Genomic DNA, 18758 nt, shown 5'->3' on the forward strand with positions numbered 1-18758 from the left:
TCTGAGGGCATTGCCTACGGAGTAAAGGATTTAGGGAGTAAAGGATTTTAAGGAGGCCCTACCCAGTGAGTTGAAACCGCGCATGTCCTTAAAAGCATGAGGATAACGAGATAGGTCAATCTCCAGTAAATCTGGGTTTCTGTGTGCTGATCCAGTGACAGTCAGCGGAGATGTAGCAAGGAAGAGGCGCAGCAGCCGCGAGCTCTTCTGCACACATCTCCGGACGTTTAAAGCTCTTTGGATGGGTTTTCCAAGATCCTTTTGGCTCCCCACTGAACACATCTGGTTCCCTGCGTACTTCCGGACTAATTACGCGCCTGCCACTCGGCCCCTTCAGCTGAAGCTCAACTTGACTCATGCACCCCTTCAGCGCCCCCTGGCTTCCGCAGTCTTCCAGTTTTGTTTTGTTTTTGTTTTTCCTTTTCTAAAGTGAAACAGATTAAAAAAATTATTAAAGTATAGTTGACTTACAGTGTTTTAATTTCTGCTGTACACCAGAGTGAGGGTTATACACATATACATTCCTTTTCATATTCTTTTCCATTACGAGTTACCACAGGATATTGAATATAGTTTCCTAGGACCGCGTCGTTTATCCGTTAAATCTGTAATAGTTTGCATCTGCTAACCCCAAACTCCCAATCCATTCCTCCCCTGACCCCCTACCCCTTTGACAACCACCAGTTTGTTCTCTGCATTTGTGACTCTGTTTCACATACAGTTCATTTGTGTCGTTCCACATACAGTTTCTGCATGTAAGTGATATCATATATCTGCCTTTCTCCTTTTCTCTTAGCTCCTGTGGGATCATCGCTAGATCCATGCACGTGACTCACCCGCAGCCAGCTGGCGCAGCCTCCCTTCGGCGGCACGCCCCACATCCGGTCACGTGAGGGGCAGGTCACGGGGCGCTCTGGTCACGTGAGGCTGGTCACGTGCCAGGGCCGCACTGCTGGGGGCTAGGCTTCCGGAGACGTTGGGGGCTCGGCGGGTGCGGTCCTGCGGCTTCGGAGCCCACCAAACTGCACAGCCGGGATGGTGAGGGCGGCGCTCTGGGTTGGGGCTGGGCCGCGTCCGCCGCCTCCCCGGAGCTCAGCCCCTCTTCTCGTCCTTCCCGCTGCAGATGAACCGGACCACCCCCGACCAGGAGCGAGCGCCGGCGTCCGAGCCCGTGTGGGAGCGTCCCTGGTCGGTGGAGGAGATCCGCAGGAGCAGCCAGAGCTGGTCGCTGGCGGCCGACGCGGGCGTGAGAGGCGGGACCCGGGACGGGAGGGGAGGGCGGGCCGTCTGGGGGTGATGCGCGGCCTGCGAGCGGAGGACATCAGTCCCAGCCCCTCTCCAGCCAGTCGATCCCGCTCTGTCTCTCGTGGACTAAATAACATCCCTTCTTGCTCTCGAAAACTTCCTGGCGGCAGTCCTCAGGCACTTGGGCGGATGCCGGCCGGTTGACTTACTGCCGCCCATCGCAGGGTGGTCTCTTCCTTGTTTGGTTTTTTCAGCCAGGCGCCGGCTCCATCCTGAGAGTTAGGCTTCCACCACGCCGCAGGCTTACAGTGGCGCCTCATAGGCGACTCCCTGTTGAGACCTGGACTGAGTGGGGTGGGAGACAAACCAGTATATGAATATCGTTGAGTAAGACACCTTACGCCTGGGGCCCGACAAGCTCAGAGCCGTGATTCCAAAGTCCCATTTGCGTAGGAGTTTTGGATGAGTAGTGCTTTGTTATTTTGCCTCTCGTCTGTGATCCCTGAAGAATGACAACCAAACAGCACTTTAAAATTTCTCCGGAGACGAGACAGGAAGTGTCCATTGACTCACTGCCACTGTTCTGACGAGCTTTCTCAATGTTTTTCTGTGCTGCTTGGTCTTGGTACTGTCAAAAGCAGCATCCCTTTCCCATTCCAGCACGCACACACACCAAGGTGAAAGGAAGTGGCTGCTTCTCTGTTTTGATGTGCAGAATAGATGCGTGTAATAGACGCATATTGATACTACTGTATGTGTTTTTTTTTTTAAATAGCTACTACAGTTTCTACAGGAATTTTCACAACAGACTATCTCTAGGACTCATGAAATCAAGAAACAGGTGGATGGACTAATTCGGGAGACTAAAGCCACAGATTGCCGCCTGCATAATGTCTTCAATGAGTTCCTTATGCTGTCTAATACCCAGTTCATTGAAAACGTGAGTTACTTAGTGACATCCGATTTTTAAAGAAATAATACTGTTAGAAGGAGCAGTAGTCACTGATATTAAGTGACCTATTGTTAGGTTCTCTTAAATTTTGGTGTAAGTAGTACTTCTTGGTAATTGATGTTCTCTCCCTTTTTATTAGTGAAGTTTACCTGTTTTTTCAAGCCTTTGAGAAAACCTAATGATAAAAATTTCCTGGTATTCCAGTGTTTTCATCCATTGTTAATTCTGGAGTTATCAGCAGTTTTGGTGAATTGCATGGCCCTCCAACAAGCCTTGTTATCCTCTATAAGGAAAGCCATACACCTGGTCTGGTCCTCTGGCACCAGCATGTTATTAATTGTATGCATTATGTTCTGTTAAGTTATATTAAAAGCATGTGTGTGTCTACCTGGACTATTCTAAACTAATGCTTTGTTGTGCTGGCTGAAGCTGTGTCATAAAATCAACTCTAAACAGATTGTTGCACTTTAACCCAAGTGCAATTTTGTCGGTTTATCAAGTTTCAAAGTTTTAGATTCTAGGAACACGTAGGTAAACTAGAGCCCCCTCTTAGAGAACATCACAATTTTCTGTAATAGTGTTATTCCAGAATAAAAAAGAATAAAATGTGGCTGGAGCTCCATGACTGTAGGGGAGATTATTCTAGAAGATGGAGAGGAAGCTTAGTTAAGCTGACCTGTGTTTCTCATAGAGTGACTAACTTTCTAAGTATCAGTGTTAGTTATACTGTGAAAAGAGGATTATTAAATTAGGCTATCTCCTGAGACTGTTAGATACAAAGTAATAAAAATGATTTTGAAAATTGCAAGATTATACAAAGATTTAGGATTGTTAAGAGGAGACTAAATATTGTCCTGCAGATATCTTACACAGCATGTTTGTACATTTTTAGTAACTGAGGTTGAAATGCCACTACTGGGCTTTTGGGGGAACCTGTGTGTAAAATAAAGATCTGAATAAAGGTTTTAAATATCTCTTTGCCTGTAACTTAAGATATAGCCAATCTTCTAGTTAAATCTGTAATCATTTTCTGGTCATCTGCGCAGAACGTCCGTGCTTGGTCCTGAGCATGTTCCTGTTGGGAGAGGCAGTCTACAGGACTCTCGTCTCCGCTTTAGTAGTGTGTGTGTGGTCCTATTAGTTTTTCATCGCGCTGAATCCTGTGTCCTTTTCACTATATCTGTTGCTCTCATTCTGTACCTTTCTCGCTGGATCAGGTGCTTAGCTCTTCTCAGCAGTCAGCCTTGCAGCCCTAGAGTGGGCCAGGAGGAGAATTGGGAGCCGCCTTTTGTACCTGGTGTGCCTGTAGCACACTGATACTGGCTTGGTCCTGACTGGCACTTTGGGGGAAACGGGCATTATAAGCTTCTTTCTCTGAATAATAACCTTCAGGTCTTCTCTTTCCCCAGCTCTTCTTTTCTTTCCAAGTTTTCTTAGATTCTGAGTTTCTGATAATCTAATTTTTGTGGGAGGTTTTTTTGTTTACTTTTGTTTTTGTTGGTTATTTTTTGGTAATAGTTCATGATTTCTGTTCGCTCCTTGGATTCCCTACATCCATCTCTCTGTCTCCTTTGTCTTGTGCTGCTTCCGCTTCCAGTCTGCGGCCAAATTTCGCTCTAGATGTGCTTGTGGCCACTGCCAAGTCGAACTGGTTCCCAGACTTCCCTGTAATGCCACGTGTTACATGTCCTTTCCATTTGTGGTAGAGCGTCATGTTGTTAAAAGGATGGCTAACGCTTAATAAAACTGGAGGAATCTACCTGCTGATAATACATTTGGCAGTGATTTGGCTTTGCAAATGTTTTCTTCAAACCCTGACATCAGGACTCATGTATTACAATTCGGTCTTAAATGATGGTGCTATTTGGTTTCATGGTAGTTTATTGGAAAAATACACAAAGTAATAGGTTTTTAGGTTTTAGTAACTGACCTCAGAGGCAGCTAGTAGATTGCGAACTGCATTATAGAGTTAGTGAAACTGAAAAGCAATCAAGACTTTTTAGGGCAAGAAAAATCAGTACCTTTAGTAAAGGCTCACGAGGGGACTCTGAAGGAGGAGAAATGCTGATTAGCAGTGGCCAGTGCATCAGTGCCTTATTGGTAGGGAATACAGTTCTTGCAGCTTCATTAATCTGTTCCTTTAGGAATTTTGTCCTGAAACCTTGAGTGACCTAATTAACGACTTCTTTCATAGCACTTCCTATGACTGTAATTCTACATCTATCGATATGGTTTGATGTGTTAAACTTCTCTACTAAATCAAGCCCCACATTTTTACTAAGTGTTATGTTCTTTGGGTTCACCGTGAGCCTGATACATAGAGACTCAGTGAATATTTGCATGAATTAATGAGAGATCATAAAAGTAAAGAGGACCATGGCTGTGTATAATGTGGGAGGAAATCTCAGCCCCTTGTCAGATTTTTCTCTTATTCCTCACCTTCACCTCTTACCTCATCTCCCCAAATGAGGAAAAGATTCTTCAAGTAGAAATATCAAAGATATTTGACAGTTGTGTGAATGGCTACCTGATTTTAAAATGATTGAGCAACCCATGAAGCTGTGAGTTCAGTCTGAAGGGTGAGGTGAGTCAGCATTGTTTACCTGCTTGTGAACTGAGTACTTGAGACACGTGGTCCTGCCCACCCTTAAAAGCCCCCACGGGTTTTGTGTGCTTGCTGGCTGGTTTCCCAGATGCCATGTTGGCTTTCTGAAGCCTGCTGATGTCTCGTGAGGTGTTTTTAATGACAGGCAGGAGGAAAAGGAGGGTATTGATGCTGTTCAGACCTAAGCTTGAAGCTCAGTCTTTTAAGTTAAATGGTCTTGCTATTTAAAGTCTGAAGTGACCTTGGCAGCTGTCTTGTCTTAAAGTCTCAATTTTAAGATTTATTTGCCATTTTTTGTTCATGCCTTTGAAAATTACTCCCCTAATTTCTCGTCTTTGTAGAATGATTTTTTTTTAATATGGAAAAAGAAACAGCATATGAAATTTCAGATACTAAAGAAGAGCCTCTCAAGATTTTGACATGTATATTCCAAGTTCATTCCCATGCAGACATTGGACTTTAAGTTTTTCCCTTTGTTGTTGTAAGAATAATGGACACTTATAGTAGGAGAGGTAAATATGTATAAAAAGTATTAAAATGTGAAAAAATTTAAGCTACAGAAGTCAACTATAATTCTACCACCCCAAATTAACCAGCCACTCAACACGTTGGCATATTTTTTTCTAATCATATGTATGTGCATAACTTTAACCTTGTCTATATGTATGTATTTGCAGCCTGCCTTTTTCTTCATGTTAGCATATTATTTTATAAGCATTTTAACACATCTGTAAGATTTACTGAACTTAATTTCTGTTTCTATTTCATTTTATGGCTACCATTATTTAACAATCCCCCATACAAAACTTTTTAAGATAAAATATTTTGTGTATGTAGGAAAGAACAGATAATAACCACAAATGCTAATAATGTGCACTGCCTTATATTAACAGATGTTAATATTTTTTTCCTCAGCTGTAAATACTTTGGGTGTGGGCTCGTTTGTTTTGCCGTCTCTTTACTCTTCTTACGTGGAGAGTATGTATATAGTCTTTGGGCGTGTATCGGTACGTGTGTGTGTAGTATGAGCTGGGGGTCTCCTTTGTTTCTTTTCCATATAAGGTAACTTTTATCGTGTAGGTCTTTCCGTCAGTGACATACGTGTGACTGTGTGTTCTTGTAAATATAAATAGGCTCACGTGGGACTGTGCGTCTGCCTCTTACCTCTGTCTTTTATTATCTTTATCTGCTGTAGTAAGTGTCACAATCTTAAATACCGGAGATTTCTAGTAAGACTTAATAGGGCAAATCTCTGTGACTTCTCTTTATTCATAATTTTCATAGTTATCCTTGGCTTTTTTACTTCTGTGAATTTGAGGATTATCTTGCTAATTTCCCCAGAAAAGTCTACTAGTATTTTGATTGGAATTGCAGAGAGTTACAGATTTGGTGTTTGTGATTTTGAATGTAAATCTGATGCCATGAGCATCTGACTGCTTGTATTTATTTTTCTTGGAACCAAATTTCAAGAAGTAGAATTCTTGGGTTGGAATATGTGAACATTTAAAAATAACACCGTTTAATCAGATTGACCTTGGGTTAGAAGATATGAACATTTGAAAATAACATTGTCTAATCAGATTGATAGTTATTTTGAAAAGATGGGCGACCTCATTCCATTGCTGGCGAAGGTCCGGGAAGTGGGCACTGGGGTGTGTTGCCATGGCAGTGAGAGTTGTTCCACACTGAGATCTAGAAGAAGCTCTGAAGAGTAAACCAGAGTTTTGTCCTTTGGCTTCGCAATCCTGTTTTTGAGAAGCCTGTAGAAATAAATGATCCATGGCCTAAGAACTTAGTACATATTTACAGTAGCTGGTTTACACTAGCAAAAACTGGAAATGTCCTTAATGTTCTGTAATAGAGAATTCTTGAACTAACTATAGTCAACTTCATACCATAAAATATTATGTAGATATAAAAACAATTGAGTCAAATCTATATGCGTTGACCTAGAAAGTGGTTTATGAGAATATCAAGTGAAAAAGTGGGGCAGAAGGATACGTGTCATATGAATGCAGTTTTGTTTCAAAGCTGGAAGGGCAGAAAACTGAATGTGTGCCTATGTCCGTATAAATTTGTGTAAGAGCCTTGGGAAACAAAGAGGAGCGCACACCAAACTTAATTATTCTGAGGATGAGGTTGGAGGCAGGGATGGAATTATTTTTAAATATATCTCTTCTGCAACTATCTTTATATTGACATTTTAATTTTATTTGACATAGGGTTTACACACTATAAAATACACCCTTTTAAAAGTATAGAAGGCAGTAGATGTTAGTGTGTTCTTAGAGTTTTGTGACCATTACTAGTGTCTAATTCTAGAGCATTCTCATCACTGCACTATTTATAATGAGAATGTTTTGCTTTGGGAGTTTAGGCAACAATAAATAGTTAAAAAAAAATGACAATGAGTTGCCAGAACGATGGCTCTGTATTAGAAAAGAGAAGCCGCCTGCCCAAGCTGTGTGGGCGAGTCCCATGACCGGTCTTCTGACACATCATTGGTGGGCTTGGCCTGTTTTCTTATAGATGAGGTAATAAAAATGTATCAACCATTCTAAGCAACAGGATAAAAGTAACTTAGCTTCATGGTTTCTACTGTATAAATGTGAAAGCTCTTACACCTGGTGGGTAAGTTTTGCCACTTGACACGCTCAGAGCCGCACGTCGAGGGCCTGCGCCAGTGCTCTGCCAGCGTTGGGTTAGATTAAACGAGAACATGTGAACTCTGGTTTCTTGTTAATTTTGTGACTGTGGTCAACCATGAGATTGAAGGTTTTGTTTTGTTTTCATGTTTCCTAGTCTTTTGTGTCTTTTCTTTAAACTTAATTTTGGGCAAGTTGTCTACTCTTCTCTGCTTGGCCTCAGCCATTTCTTGAATAATCATTTCTTCTTGTCTTTGTCTTTTTAAATTGTATATTGAATTCTTACATCGTGATTGATTCCAAACGCTGTTTTGACTAAAAGCTGAACCTTGCTTCTGTGTTTAGCGTGTATATGATGAGGAGGTGGAGGAGCCGGTGCTCAAGACTGAGGCGGAAAAACCAGAACAGGTACTTGCTTTGAATTACTCTTCTCTTGGGCTCCTTTAGAGAAGAAAAGTAGTGATTTATGGTACGGCTGCTGGAGGGAGAGTGGGGCAGGGAGATGGACTTTGGGAGAAATGGGAGAAGCTGGTTTTGACAGCTCAACAATTGAACTTGTTTGTTTCTGAAATTCATTGTATTAAGAAATGTGTAGATTAAGTTCCTGATTGCTGGCTTAAGAGTAGAGCAGAGGTGGGTAGAGATTTTCTGTAAAGGACCAGGTAAGAAATATTTTGTTTGCTGGCTGCATTGATTTCTATCCTTTGCTTCTTTTTCTTCTTTTCTTCCTCTCCTGTCCCTTCCCCTTCCTCCTTTAAAAATGTAAAAACCTTTTTTACCTTGAGGGTTACTAAAAAAAAAACCCAAAACGGGCCATACTGGGCAGTAGGTGGTGAGTTCTCTGAAGATTGTGTATCCCTGTCATTTCAGGACTGTGCTGCTGCTTATTACTACCAGTTTAAGAATGAAAGTAAGAAGAAAGCCATGCTACTTGTCACTTATGAACGTGTAGACTAAGAAAGGGTACTAGCAACCAGCTACAGTTTTGCCTGTTTCTAGCCTTTAAAAATTTATTAAAAAAATTTTATTTTTAATAGATTTGCTAAACTGTTTTAAGTGTAGTAATTTCTGGTTAGACCAAGTCAAGATTCAGTTTAAAGTGATAGCTATTTAGTGAATTGTCTTTAAAAAATCCACAAGCATGTTTTTGCACACTTGGTACCATGTTAGCTGTTTAACTTAGAATCAAACGTACCAGAGTGCAAAAAAGACGCAGCCAAAACGAAAAAGTGAATTAGAAGACTTCTGCACTTGGGGTAGAAGTATCAAGCACCCCTCAGGTTTTCCCTTGGCTTTCAAAGCAGCAGTGTATGGGAACTTGCAGGGTCCAGTGCTCAAGACGCCACCGACCCAGGGTAGGGGCGCGGGTTGGGGAACGAAGATCCCACGTGGTGTGGCAGAAAAAGGGAAAACTGTATGGTTTGTTTCTGTAATTATATGTCAGCTTGCAGAATATTTGTGAGGAGAGGAAATGACACTAAATATATTCTGCAATACTTCCTGCAACTGATGACACAGTTGAGTGTGTGAGCACTGCTGTCACAGGAAGTGGAGATGGGTGGGATATTTTCAGCAGGTTGGTGTTGTGAACAAAGTTCTGTCGAGGTGGGGGGCATTGTTCCAGGGTGACGTACAGGATAGGTTAGAGATGAAACCGACTCTCTCTCGGTTTGAAACAAGTTTATAAACTGTAATCGTCCAGTTATTTTTTTAACTGTAATTGAAAAATAACGACTCTGCCTGGAGTATTTTCTTCTAAGTCTTAACCTCCGAAATTGTCCTAAGGACCATTGACCAAGGTTAGTGGGTACAGTCATGGCCAAGCTAAAACCCTAGGCCCTTTGTTCCTTCAGAAGCAGGGAGGGAAGGTGCCCTTGATGTCTTGTGATGTGCTGTTCATTGTTCTTGGGCGCTTTTACATGGTCTACAGAGGCTGCTCCATCCCACCGTTGTGCTTTTGTTGTTGTGAATGATGAACCTGGAGTTCCAGAACCTTCTGTAGTTTGGTGCGTGTTCAGTGCATAGACACATTTGGGACTTAACACTCCAATGTCAGTGCTGAGGCATTCAGCAAAATCTTTGACTTTCGACATTTTAACGCTGTAAATGATTAAGAACAACATTTTTAATTAAGTTTTTTTGGTTTTGTTTGTTTTTGAGCATGAGTCTAGGCTTCAGTGAACATTCCCAGTGTTTTATTAGGGTGGTATCAATATACTGGAGATCTTACTAAAAATTACTTTTTCTAGGAAAAGACCCGGGAACAGAAAGAAGTAGATCTGATTCCTAAAGTCCAGGAGGCCGTGAACTACGGTTTACAGGTGTTGGACAGTGCGTTTGAGCAACTAGATATAAAAGCGGGAAACTCAGACTCTGAAGAAGATGATGCTAATGAGCGGCTAGAATTGATCCTTGAGCCAAAGGTAAAGACACTCAACTGCAATACTCACTGTTACACCTGTTGTGATCTGGGTCCTTGGGCGCAGAATTGTTAAGATTGGGCCTTCAGCTGTAAGAAGTGACGGTGCCACTTATCGCTCTCATGTTGACTCCATCAGTCAGAAGGTGCTGTTCAGGAGCATTGATTGAGCACTTACTGGGTACTAGCGTGCCAAGTTGGGGGAGTACAGAGATGCAGGGCTTCATTCCTACTCTCAAGATGCTTGTCATAACCATACCAGATGGCCAGAGAAAGGCGGCAGTTACAAAAGTCACCATCATAGATGTTTTGACTTCTGCCTGGAGAAAGTAGGGTGAAGATGAGATTTGAATTGGGTTTCGAAGGATGAGGAGGCTCATGAGAGGCAGGGGTTGTTGGGAAATGGACATTCTGTAGCTTGCACAAAGAGGGACCTCAGAAGTGTTAAAAGACATGTGGGTTGTTCCAGGTTTTAGCCAGTATGAATAAAACCACTGTGAGTGTTCATGAAGAGATTATTGGCCTGGCAGGTACTTACTGCTTTACTGTTACTTTCTCTCAGGTTGGCTCAGTAGTAAACACAAGAGGTCGCCTTACTGATTTTGAGAGTGCTTGTGACACAGCAGTGCTTTGTGAATTGGCGCATGCTGCAAAACCCGTCTCTTCTGATCGTGTATTCACCGCACATTTTTCTTCCAGTTAGAGCTAACCCTGCCGAGCTGGGGCTGGTCCTTTAACCCTGATATGCTGTCGTCATCTTGCCTTTTCACTGTAGGGATTTAGCAGCAGGGCTTCCCTGGTGGCTCACGCAGTAAAGAATCTGCCTGCAGTGCAGGAGACCAGGGTTCAGTCCCTGGGTTGGGAAGATCCCCTGAAGGAGGGCATGGTCACCCACTCCAGTATTCTTGCCTGGAGAATTCGTGGACAGACCTGGTGGGCTACAGTCCATGGAGTTGCAATGAATTGGACACGACTGAGTGACTAACTCACACAGCAGACCTTGGGAAATGTATTGCCTGGGTCACATTTCCTCCTTGCAAGTCTCTCACCAGTTTTTCTGTTACAGAAAGACATGGGAACAAGCCTTCTGAGTCACTGAACAGTCAGCCCAATTAGCACTTTGATTTCTTTGCACTAAATTAGTTTTTGCTGTATCTTTGACCTTTACATGAACCTTCCCAAACTTTCTGTCATTTTCCAAGGACAGAACTGTTCTCTTCTTTTCCCAGTGTCTTTTTAATAGGGAAGAGTTGTTAAAGCCAAAGGACCATGCCTCCAGGGTGGAGTGCTTTCTTGGCTCTAAATTTTTGATGTTTGTAATGGCCTGAAATGGAAGAATCTCTAACATGTACCTGTAGATAGTCTACTTCATTTTATTCTGTTTGATCTTCTGATCTTATTTTACCAACTTCACTTCTCTAAATTCTACCACGTGAACCTCTGAGGGGCATTATTATTATTTTCTTTGGTTTTTTTTTCCCCCTCCCTCTCCTAGATAGGTTCTTATCAGTCTGTTGGAAACATTCCTTTAGTTAATTATGTTGACCGTAGACACTTTCCCTGTAGGTGGCTGCCAGTCCTCGGTAAGTAGCTGTCTCCCTTTGTCCAGCCCGTGCTTTCTGCCTGTGCTCCTGCCTCTGCCCGACGCAGCGTGGAGGCGGCCTACTCCATTCCCTCCCTTAGTGCCTTCTGCCCTGTTTGTCCACACACCCCACTACCCACTGACTATTTGTGTTATTTCCTCCGTGTGCTTCTCCACATTTAGCACTTCGTTCTCAAGGGTCGTTGATTGGTTGATTTTTGCTCACCAAGTTGCTTTTCAGGGGAGGAAGATAGGTCACCATCATCAAAGCTTGTCAGGATTTCCAGTTTCTTTCCTTGGTCCTCCTCCTTTGGGGCATGTTGCTATGAAGTTATGCCCCTTTATTTGTTCAGTTACTGCTGGTAAACTTTTTACAAGCCTTTGCCATTTTTGTTAATATAATTAGGCACTTGAGAAGGGAAAGTCTTTATGAATCAGCTTTACTTTTCTATCTTTACCTAGGATTTAACTTTTTTAAAATTAGTGATTGAAAAAAAAATCCTGCTGTGTTTCTTATCCTCTTTTATTATGTAACTTTTTTGGGGTAGTCAGATGGAAGAGGATGCCAAATGGAATACCTAATTTGATTTTCAACTTAAGTATTTAACTGCCTGTTCCCTTCCATTGTTCACAGGATCTGTACATTGACCGCCCCTTACCTTATTTAATTGGGTCAAAGCTGTTCATGGAGCAGGAAGATGTTGGTCTTGGAGAGCTTTCTAGTGAAGGTACACTTTTGCACTGCATACTTTTGTTGCTTTTAACATTTATAGCTTAACTTTTTATTTAAAAATAATTTCAAACTTCACTTTAAAGTCTTAAAGTTATAAGACTAGGACACGGAACTCTCACATACCCTTTACCCAGATTTCCATTTGTGAATACTTCGCCATATTCGTGTATCATTCTCCCTCTCTATATATAGTATTACTTTCTCCTGAACCTACTTGGGAGACATCATGCCGCCTTACTCATGTATATGGTTGGCAGTTCATCTCCATGGGTTTTGCATCTATGTATTTAACCAACTTGGATAGAAAATATTTGGGAATAAAAAATTACAGAAAGTCCTAAAAGCAAATAGCTGCCATGCTGCACAGGCAACTGTTTACATAGCGTTTACATTGTATTAGGTGTTACAAGTAACGTGGAGACGAGTTAAGGTTGTTACAGGAGAAGGATGTGGGTTATATGTGGACACTATGCCAACTTGGTGTCTTTGTGTGTGTCTGTTGGGGAAAGGGGGTCCTGGAACCTATCCCTTGAGGGACAGCTGTATTTCTTTGTGTATTTCTAAGTATAAGAGACATTACTTTGCCAACAAAGGTCCGTCTAGTCAAGGCTATGGTTTTTCCTGTGGTCATGTATGGATGTGAGAGTTGGACTGTGAAGACGGCTGAGTGCTGAAGAATTGATGCTTTTGAACTGTGGTGTTGGAGAGGACCCTTGAGAGTCCCTTGGACCGCAAGGAGATCCAACCAGTCCATTCTGAAGGAGATCAGCCCTGGGATTTCTTTGGAAGGAATGATGCTCAAGCTGAAACTCCAGTACTTTGGCCACCTCATGCGAAGAGTTGACTCATTGGAAAAGACTCTGATGCTGGGAGGGATTGGGGGCAAGAGGAGAAGGGGACGACAGAGGATGAGATGGCTGGATGGCATCACTGACTTGATGGACGTGAGTCTGGGTGAACTCCAGGAGTTGGTGATAGACAGGGAGGCCTGGCGTGCTGCGATTCATGGGGTCGCAAAGAGTCGGACACGATTGAGCGACTGATCTGATCTGATCTGAAGAAAAAGAACTTTCTCTTACTTCGTTGCACATTCTGAATATTCATTTGCCCATCTGTCATCTTGGTTGGATGTATGTATGGGGCTTTGATGTGAGACTTTTAGTTTTTATATCCTGCTTATTAATGGAAAAAATTAATCCAAGTGGTTGCATCTTGTGAGACTTGGCAAGAGTGTTCAAGTCAAGTATACTTGACTTTTTGACCTCTTCCCCTAGTAACTTTTATATGAAATAAAGTCACCAATTGACAGGTCTCCAACAACAGTAGCAAAAAGTATGATTACCAAAGTTAGGGGATTTTACTGGATTTAATACCAGCTAGTCCTCAGTCATACTCCCATTTTTCCAGTTGTCCCAGTAATGGCCTCTGCAGTCTTTTTCTCTGGCTCAAAATCCAGTCTCCTCACTGCATGTAGTTGTCAGATCTCTCTGGTCTTTTGGTTTGATACCATTTCTCAGCCTCTTTTTGCTTTTCACAACCGTGACATCGTCAGAGAGTATAAGCCAGTTTTTTCCTTTGTAACTAATATATTTTTTTGTAACTAATAAATATCACGTGGGGAAATACTTTGAGCCTATGTAAATATTCCATTCCTCACTGTAGTGAAGACACTTTAATTCCAATGAATGAGTATGGATGGTTTTATCAAAATCTTTTGATGTTGATGTATGGCGGTTTGTGATCTTGAGAAGAAATTAAGAATGTTTCCTTATGAATATTGGCTATAACCTTTATCTTTCTTCTAACCAGAAGGTTCAGTAGGCAGTGATCGTGGGAGTATCGCAGACAGTGAAGAAGAGAACGAGGAAGAGGTAAGGGCTTGCAGGTGTGTCCAGGTCATAGTGGGCAGGAAACTTACGGTGGGTTTAGCAGGCTCAGTAAATAACATATTCACGAATTAGCAATTTGTTTACAACAATCTCTTAATAGCAATAGAAGCCATGTTCTCAAGTCTTTTCCTTGGGATGGGAAGTTCCTTTTTTTCCTGTGTACAAAACCACAGAAAACTGCTTTAAGCTTTACATTACCTTAACAGTTACCCTCCCTCCTGCCTCCCCACCAAACCCTCTTCTTACCAATGTGTTTTGAGGGGGACAACTTAGATAGTTTGGTGGAATCTCTGCCTGAGATACAGTCTTTGAGTAAGTTCTATCTTTGAGTAATTCTAGGAGAAAAGTCATATTTAAAACTTTCTTTACTCTAAAACCTTCTAGACCAGAAGCTTGCTGAAAGCGTCCACTTAAATGTTAGCTTTACTGCGACCTCTGGCATCTTCACACCCAAAGAGCCTGATCCAACTCCCTGTTCTCTGAGGCCTCAGAGTCTGCGGGCCTTGGCCTTGACGCCTGTTGTATCTGGCATTGTTCCTTTAAGTGGAATATGTGTTACTGCAAAGGGTAGGAACTCTCCGGAGGATCGTTCCTGAATGTTGCTTTCTCAAAGGCGACAGTTTTGTAGCGTGCTCCTCCCCGCTGCTGCTCCTCTGTTGGCACAATCGGTTTCCTTTCCTCCTGCCTCCAGCCCTCCCCTCAGAACACCTGATAGGAGGAAATGAACTTGGTGAAACAGCCTTGCTTTCACTGACTGTCAGTAGCTAAATAAACCCTTCGCTTTTAGCCACTGAAGCAACTCTTTACCTAATGGCTTGTATTAAATACTGATGTTCCCTTCTTGGGCCTGATGAAGTAGTGGTTTTACTTAGAAGGAAAATAGAGAATGCAAACCAACGCAAACCAATGCAAACTAGCTTTTGATAAGTTAGTTAATTACATGTGCAACTCTTAATCCAAAGGTTAGAAATGATGGGGCAGATTGATATGAGTACATTGTCGGAGAGGTTTAAAAGCATTACAGAAGTGATATGTAACTGGAGTAGCCCTTGGTGATATTGCCAACTCTCCACCTCATCTGCACCTTGATGCTTCAGGTGATCAGCAGTCAGTTCAGAAACCAGTCAGTGGTGGCTGCCCTAGAGACTTAGACACGACATCATTTCTGTACTTCCAAGTGGAGCCAGTGTTAATAAAACCTTTCTTTTCTCCCCAAAAAGGAGTCAGATGAAGATTTTGCCAATCATAGTGACAATGATCAAAACCGGGTAAGATGCATCTATTGAAGTGACTTTTAAATTTTAATTTAAGCATAGCATGTATAATAAATCTATATTAAAATTACTTTTGAATGACTTACGGGAAAGTAAGGATTTATTCATATTTATAGATATTCATGTTTGCTTCAAATTTTAATGTTTTTAGGCTACTTCCTTGTATATTCTCAATTTTACTTTATATTTTCTTCATTTTTCCTGGACAACAAAGAAGTAAAAAAAAAAAATTGAGAAACAGAGCCTCTAAATAGCCCAATTACCCGTATTGAAATTTTCATATGAATTTCATCACAAGGATTTCTTTGTCGTTTTAAATCGTCTTTGTGAGTTGTTTTGTAAGCTTATGTATTTAACATACATGTATGGTACTGTCGTTGGAGAAGGCAATGGCACCCCACTCCAGTACTCTTGCCTGAAAAATCCCATGGACGGAGGAGCCTGGTGGGCTGCAGTCCATGGGGTCGCAAAGAGTCGGGCACGACTGAGCGACTTCACTTTCACTTTTCACTTTCATGCATTGGAGAAGGAAATGGCAAGCCACTCCAGTGTTCTTGCCTGGAGAATCCCAGGGACGGGGAGCCTGGTGGGCTCCTGTCTATGGGGTTGCATAGAGTCGGACACGACTGAAGTGACTTAGCAGCAGCAGCAGCATGGTACTGTTGTAGTCTCTAAATGTGTATGGGAAATAGTTTTAAGATTTTTATTTTTGAGATAATACTACATTCAGAGTTTTCATTCCTAAAAACCCTTTGCCTCTGACCTCTTTTCTTAGAAATTAGGTGATCTAATACTACTTGATACTACTGTTTAAGAGACATTCCAGATTAACAGATGGCGCGTAATGATTTCCCAGAATGTCATCAGCACTGGAATTACGTATGATGTTTTCTGCTGTAGAACATGTTCAGCAGTATATTGAGATTCATCAGCACTGGAATTATGTATGAGTTTTCTGCCGTAGAATATGTTCAGCAGTATATTGAGATTCATCAGCACTGGAATTACGTATGAGTTTTCTGCTGTAGAATATGTTCAGCAGTACATTGAGATTCATCAGCACTGGAATTACGTATGATTTTTCTGCGGTAGAACATGCTCAGCAGTACATTGAGATGATTCCAGTTTGTATTTCGCTTTCCTAATTGAGAAAAAATTTTTCCACAAAAATTTCCAACTATCAATGAAAGATTCAGCACCTTTTGATGTTACTTTTGTTTTTCACTGCCGTGTGTCACAAATGTGGCTTATCTTTATGACTGTAATAGTCGGTCCTTCTGGAGAGTGTGTATTTTTACGCAGTTTACTATTAAGATTCACTACCCTCTGACACACACCATTGCTACAAACATGGACATACTTGTAAAAGCAAAGGACAACACTTGAAATTCAGACAGTTTTCAAATAATGTGGTGATTTAAAAGCATTAGTGGAACCATTTGTATGTTGAAAATAGACTTGTTTTGTGTGCCATTGCCAACCTCAGAGTTCAAAGGATTAAATTAGTTGAAAAAGTGATCTAAGCATAGTGATTGGCACAGTTTATTGATTTAAATGTTAAAAAACTAAAAAAACCAAACAGTTTTTATATACAATGGCTACCTTTGTAAAAATTAGAACTTAACACATAAGATTGTTTGAGTCATTTATTCTTCATATCTTTACACTGTCTAGAGGTAACTGGTGTTATCTGAAAGTAGATTGTTTCCAAGTGCTGTCCTTCGCTTTCACAGATACGCCCGTGTCCGTAGCAGTGGCGTGTGTCGGGGGCAGCGAGTTCATTCTGGGTTTATCATTCCCTGCTTTGTCGCTTGGACCGCCTTGGGTGTCTCTCCAGTTGTTACAGCTAATTCTTTTTAACTATTAATATTTTTGTTAAGATAGTAGTATACTTACTTCGGAGAAGGCAATGGCATCCCACTCCAGTACTTTTGCCTGGAAAATCCCAGGGACGGGGAAGCCTGGTGGGCTGCCGTCTCTGGGGTCGCACAGAGTCGGACACGACTGAAGCGACGTAGCAGCAGCAGCAGCAGAGAAATGAACATAAGTAAGTATGCTGCTGCTGCGGCTGCTAAGTTGCTTCAGTCGTGTCCGACTCTGTGTGACCCCAGAGACGGCAGCCCACCAGGCTTCCCCGTCCCTGGGATTCTCCAGGCAAGAACACTGCAGTGGGTTGCTGTTTCCTTCTCCAATGCATGAAAGTGAAAAGTGAAAGTGAAGTCGCTCAGTCGCGTCCGACTCTAGCGACCCCATGGACTGCAGCACACCAGGCTCCTCTGTCCATGGGATTTTTTAGGCTAGTGGTGGACATTTTTAATATTTCATTTTTTGCTGTTGCACAGAAAATAAGTCTCGTGTATGATTTGCTCCAGCACATTTACTGCTTCGGAACTGTTGCTGCATTATTTGTTGTTCCGTTTTGAAGAAGTCTAAAGCTGAGTGGTAGTATCTTTTTGAGCTTGATGCCCGTATCTGATACTTTTAATCCGATGGTTTATGCTTTTAGCACATTGCAACGATGAGTGATGAAGAAGAGGATGATGATGGTTGCGACATTTTTGCTGACTCTGAGAAGGAGGAGGAAGATGTTGAAGACATGGAAGAAAACTCTAGGCCTGTAAGAAAGGCTTTACTTGCCATCACCAGGCGAGGGTTCAGAAACAACCCCTAGGATTCATTCCTTTCATTGTCATTTATATTTGTAACCGTCTTGTTTCGCATCATCTCACCTTTCACTTCATCACTTTGCTCAGTAATTCATTTTCACTTTCGGAATAATAGTTGAGCATCCCACATTGCCAAACAAGTACCACTTTCTTCTCCAAATATTAAGATTTTACTAGTTAGATCATTCAATATATATTCACATTCAGAGTTTCAAGATCCTAACACTCCTCCCCCCAAGGACCTTGTGGTATTTTTCTTGTCTAGATCTTCGAGTTTTAAAGTTGAAGTATTAAAAAAAAATAGAGAGCATCTCCCTTTGAAGGAACACTGAGTCCTCTTTCTCAGGTGATCTGTTATAGGGTGCATATGTTTACATTTATTTAGTGAAAACATATCTTCTCATCAGTCACCTTCTTTGTCATTGTTTGGATAGTTTTGTTAGGTGTCCCCAAATAAACTACTAGTTAGTCACAAAAAATAGTACAAACAAGTGATTCCTTCGGTCTTCCCTGGCTGTAGAAAAGAAGCAGGCCTACATCATTTGCTGATGAACTGGCAGCTCGGATCAAAGGGGACGCCTCGAGCAGGATGGAAGGGGAGCGCACAGGTACGTCGCCGCCTCTGAGAGGCACTCACAGGGCGGTGGGCCGTCGGGACCCCTCTCTGGGCTGCCCTGAGGTGGGTTTCCTGTTTAATTACTAAGGCATGAAAAGCATAAATTGCAGTTCTTACCAGGTTTGCTTCATA

At 41.9% G+C, this 18758-nt stretch overlaps 1 protein-coding gene across 11 annotated transcripts in view; it reads left to right on the forward strand.

Annotated features, from left to right (window-relative positions):
- Positions 1-901: 901 nt before the first annotated feature.
- WASHC2A (WASH complex subunit 2A) overlaps positions 902-18758 on the forward strand; it is a 45254-nt gene continuing 27397 nt past the window's right edge. For 6 of the 11 annotated variants that reach the window (XM_061405704.1, XM_061405710.1, XM_061405714.1 and 3 more), the window contains exons 1-10: positions 902-1038; positions 1124-1246; positions 2021-2185; positions 7793-7855; positions 9697-9870; positions 12083-12176; positions 13991-14052; positions 15291-15338; positions 17851-17961; positions 18531-18618. In XM_061405704.1, coding sequence (XP_061261688.1) covers positions 1036-1038; positions 1124-1246; positions 2021-2185; positions 7793-7855; positions 9697-9870; positions 12083-12176; positions 13991-14052; positions 15291-15338; positions 17851-17961; positions 18531-18618 — 931 coding nt within the window. In that variant the 5' untranslated portion in view covers positions 902-1035. The remainder of the gene's footprint in view (positions 1039-1123; positions 1247-2020; positions 2186-7792; positions 7856-9696; positions 9871-12082; positions 12177-13990; positions 14053-15290; positions 15339-17850; positions 17962-18530; positions 18619-18758) is intronic. The other 5 variants (XM_061405706.1, XM_061405709.1, XM_061405712.1 and 2 more) reach the window with 4 other exon arrangements.

This window comes from Bos javanicus, chromosome 28 (genome assembly GCF_032452875.1).
Source record: "Bos javanicus breed banteng chromosome 28, ARS-OSU_banteng_1.0, whole genome shotgun sequence".
Classification (NCBI taxonomy): Eukaryota; Metazoa; Chordata; class Mammalia; order Artiodactyla; family Bovidae; genus Bos; species Bos javanicus.